Here is a 3,688-nt window from a genome sequence, read left to right as displayed (position 1 = left end):
ATACATATATATATATAGGCAAAATGATTTCTGCAGCTGTTGTACCTACAGCAAGCAAGGATACACGTCCGAATCCTAGGATACGGCAACGGATCCTGAGTTTTTTTTTTTTTTTTTTAAAGCTGTGGGACCCACTTTTCTGTGTCAGCTGTAGATAACACTATCTACGACTGCTGCACAAATGTTAATCACGTATATATGACCGAGAGCCTTTTGAGCTTTCATTAGCCACACTTTATCATCCAGTTTACTTTTTCAACGGCATCACAAAATTCTGAGTGTTAACAATATTTTCGCTTTCAATCCCAACAAAGCAGTCTGGTAAATGCTTGTAAATGATTTTTATCAATTTTTTTATTATCAAAAGGTTAAGTTGAAAAGTCAAATCTCTGAAGCCGGTTACACTTACATTTTTTTCCTAAAATAATGATTTTAACAACATTCAAATATATATTTATATTATCATAAAACTTCATAAGTCACTTACCACTTTTTGCCTCATCATTTAAGTAATTGTAAATTATTTCAAGTCTAACAATTTAGTTCTTATTTTTGAATAAATCATGTATATTTTTTTATGAGAAATAATCTTATTCGAGTTGAGAATATTCAGATTAACTCTCTTAAAAAATTTTACATTCACAAACATTTTACCAAAAAAAATAAAAAAAACTGAATCAAACATATATCAATTGAACAAATTTTTATAACAATTTCGTTCTTATGAGCAAATATGGGGTTTCCTTTTCTGTCATACTGACAATTCATAAAAGGAGAAGTAGAATTATAACCTCCGCTACACGAAGCATACTTCCCCATAAAATCATAGCACTAATCTCTCTCCCGCCACAAAAAAATATTTAGTAAGTAATATTAATTATTAATTAATTACTAGCTAATATAATTGATAGTGACAAATAATCATAACAACCATAAATCCTACTGCCAACGGGATTTTCTATGAAATGAATATTCAATTTCTGTCATTTTACTGTTAGCAACTTTATAGTAATGAATCTTTTAAACATCACCTCGTGATTTGATCATAGGCTTTTTGAATTGAGATGCAAAGTATTTTGCGTATTCATCACTTCGTACATGGAAGCCATTAATGGGGTTTGGTCAAGAAAGCCCTTGAGAAAAAATGTCTTCACGCCAGCCTGTTACATTCTCAGTTCTCAGCTTTTTAACCAATAAAATGTTAGGAACTAACATCTTTATCATTAACTCTCTCTTTCTTTCTCATTAATGTAACTGAAGCATGCAGATATCAAAATCAGCAAAAGAATAAGACAGACAGTAGAAAATCAAAAAAATGGGAGTATCCCACACAAACGAGGGCAATAAATTGCACCAATGAGAATGAAGTGAACTCAACCAGCGAGAGCAGTTGAACATTTATAGTTTGCTTTTAATTTGATCTTTCATCTAACCATACCCACCTAGATAATGAGTTGGGAACAAAGATGATATCGGCACGAAGTTATATGTACACTGAATCACCAACATTCACACGCACGCACACACACACAAGTTTCCATCAAAATAAAGGGATTAAAGAAAAGAAAAGAAAAAATTGAAACAACTAAAAGAAAGTAGCTAGGGAGCTAGTTTAGAGTTTTCAAAGGACTAACAAGTTGAAGGAGGCATGAGATTCAAGCCTAAGTCATCCTTTTCCAACACCAAACGAGCCTTGTTCGTTTCAGAATTCATGAGATTAGATCCATACTCAGGGTGCACCCTTTTCTTGGATTGAAGAGATACCCCAAAAAGCTTAGTCTTGCAGCTGTTACTGCTAGGTTGTTCAACAAATGTTATGGAGCTTCTTGAAGTGTTAGTGGGAGAGTTCATAGCATGAGCTTGCTTAGGGTTATTCGAATAATACCCCAAAAGCTGGTTCATTGGCCTTTGCACCGTTGAAACATTACAAGGAGAGGAAGCGGAGGCTTGTGGTGTATTATTATTGCAGAGAAGAAAAGAAGGGTAACTATTGCTTGGAGCCACAGGCTTAACATGGTTCTGAACGAAGTAGATTATATCGTTATAAAGCTTCTTCATGTGTGCGAGCTCAGACATGAGCATGTTGTTGCTTCGTCTTAGTCTTTCATTGTCCTCAGAGAGTGCAGTGACGGTGTTGTAGTTGCTTCCGATCATGGCTGAAGTGCCTCCTCCTCCTCCTCCTCTTGGCGGCGAGTCACACCAATTGGTTAACTCGTCAGAGTCATTAGGAGGAGAGATGCTAACTCTGTTGTGGAAAGGAAAGAAAGTAGGAACGTTGAGTCCCAGTGGAGATGAATGGTGATGATTCATTGTTACATGCTGAGGCTGACAAGTCTTTCTTCTATGGATCTCACACAGCAAGTGTTTCTCTCCTTTCTTGAAGAATTCATTCGCAAACTCCCATCTATCAGGCACAATCTTTCTGAAACCCTAGTGATCGATACAACAAGTAAAAGAAAAAAAAAAAGCAAAACCAAGTTAGAAGAATGGGAAAAGATATAACATCATTTGAATAAGGTGAAACAAGAGATATATATATACATAAGTGTTGAGCTGGCGAACGAAGCTTGAGAAGTTGTTGTGTTTGAAATAGTTTGGGAGAAGATCCCTAGCGAACTCGGGAGGACGCCAAACGACAAAGGTGGTGTCGTCTTCGCCCCAAGAGACTATGTGATCGGTGCTGGGATCGTCTACGAGTTGGTATGTCTTTGTAAGGAAGGGTGCCGGCACTGATTTGTGAGAGTCTAGAGAGAGCAAAATGCCTTCACAATTGTCTAGAAGAAGAGCCATTTCTAAAGGGTGAGTGTGTGTGAGAGAGAGAGAGAGAGAGGCAACGAGATAGAATAAAAATCTGAGAGAAAGAGACAGTGTGTCTGTGCAATTAAAGGTGAAGTGTGAGAATGGGGGATGGTGCTGGATAAAAATGTTTGGAGGAATGGAAAGCATAGTACCAGTACTGTTACTGTTTAATGTGGTTGTTTGTTTCTGTCTTTCTTACCCTTTTTTTTTTTGTTATTTATTCATTTATTTTATTTTAAATTATGGATGTTGTTTTTGGGTAGTGGAAGGAAATTGTCTTTGATGGAGTATTATAAATTTGTTTCCCCTCCTCGGTTATGTAGTGAGAGAATATGTGTCTGTCTGTCTAGGGACTGTGAAATAAGGGCCTTTCAAGACAAACCCGTGACTCTCTCTCTCTCTCTCTCTCTCTCTCTATACGTGTGGGCGTTTGTATTTGTGACAGAGAGGGTTCTGATTTCTGACATTGATCCCGCGCACACCCAATTAAAACAATGCTCCTATCTTTCGTAAATTGACAATTGCACCCTTCCTCAAGTAAATTGTTTAGGGCGTTTACGGGAGAAATTTTTTTTTTATTCGCGAATAACAATTTTTATGAATATGATGAAAAGATGAGTTTTTTGAAAATATTACCAAAGAATTATTTGGTAGACTAAAATATTTTTGAAAATATTAGGTTAATTTTCTTGATACTATGTTTAGTTGTATTAAATTTTCTATTGCCATAAAAATCCTTTAATACCACCCCTGAATGATATTCTTGGATGATATTTTCAAAAAAAATTCACACAAAATAAAATCCTAGAAAAATCAGATTTCTGAAAAAAAATTAAAAATCTTATATCAAACGTGAATAAATACGATTACCACTTTCAATTTCCCAAAA

The 3,688-nt window shown here is 35.5% G+C and overlaps 1 protein-coding gene across 1 annotated transcript; it reads right to left on the bottom strand.

Annotated features, from left to right (window-relative positions):
* Positions 1-1,604: 1,604 nt before the first annotated feature.
* On the bottom strand, positions 1,605-2,790 carry LOC133307572 (heat stress transcription factor B-4-like). Its single transcript, XM_061508099.1, has 2 exons — positions 2,542-2,790; positions 1,605-2,430 (listed from the first exon to the last, which is right to left on the bottom strand). Exons 1-2 carry the CDS (start codon positions 2,788-2,790, stop codon positions 1,630-1,632), a joined length of 1,050 nt encoding a protein of 349 aa, XP_061364083.1. The 3' UTR covers positions 1,605-1,629.
* Positions 2,791-3,688: the final 898 nt, after the last annotated feature.

This window comes from Gastrolobium bilobum, unplaced genomic scaffold (genome assembly GCF_033153095.1).
Source record: "Gastrolobium bilobum isolate Gb01-03AN ecotype WA unplaced genomic scaffold, APGP_CSIRO_Gbil_v1 utg2219, whole genome shotgun sequence".
Taxonomy (NCBI): Eukaryota; Viridiplantae; Streptophyta; class Magnoliopsida; order Fabales; family Fabaceae; genus Gastrolobium; species Gastrolobium bilobum.
This window is presented reverse-complemented; position numbering and strand designations above follow the sequence as displayed.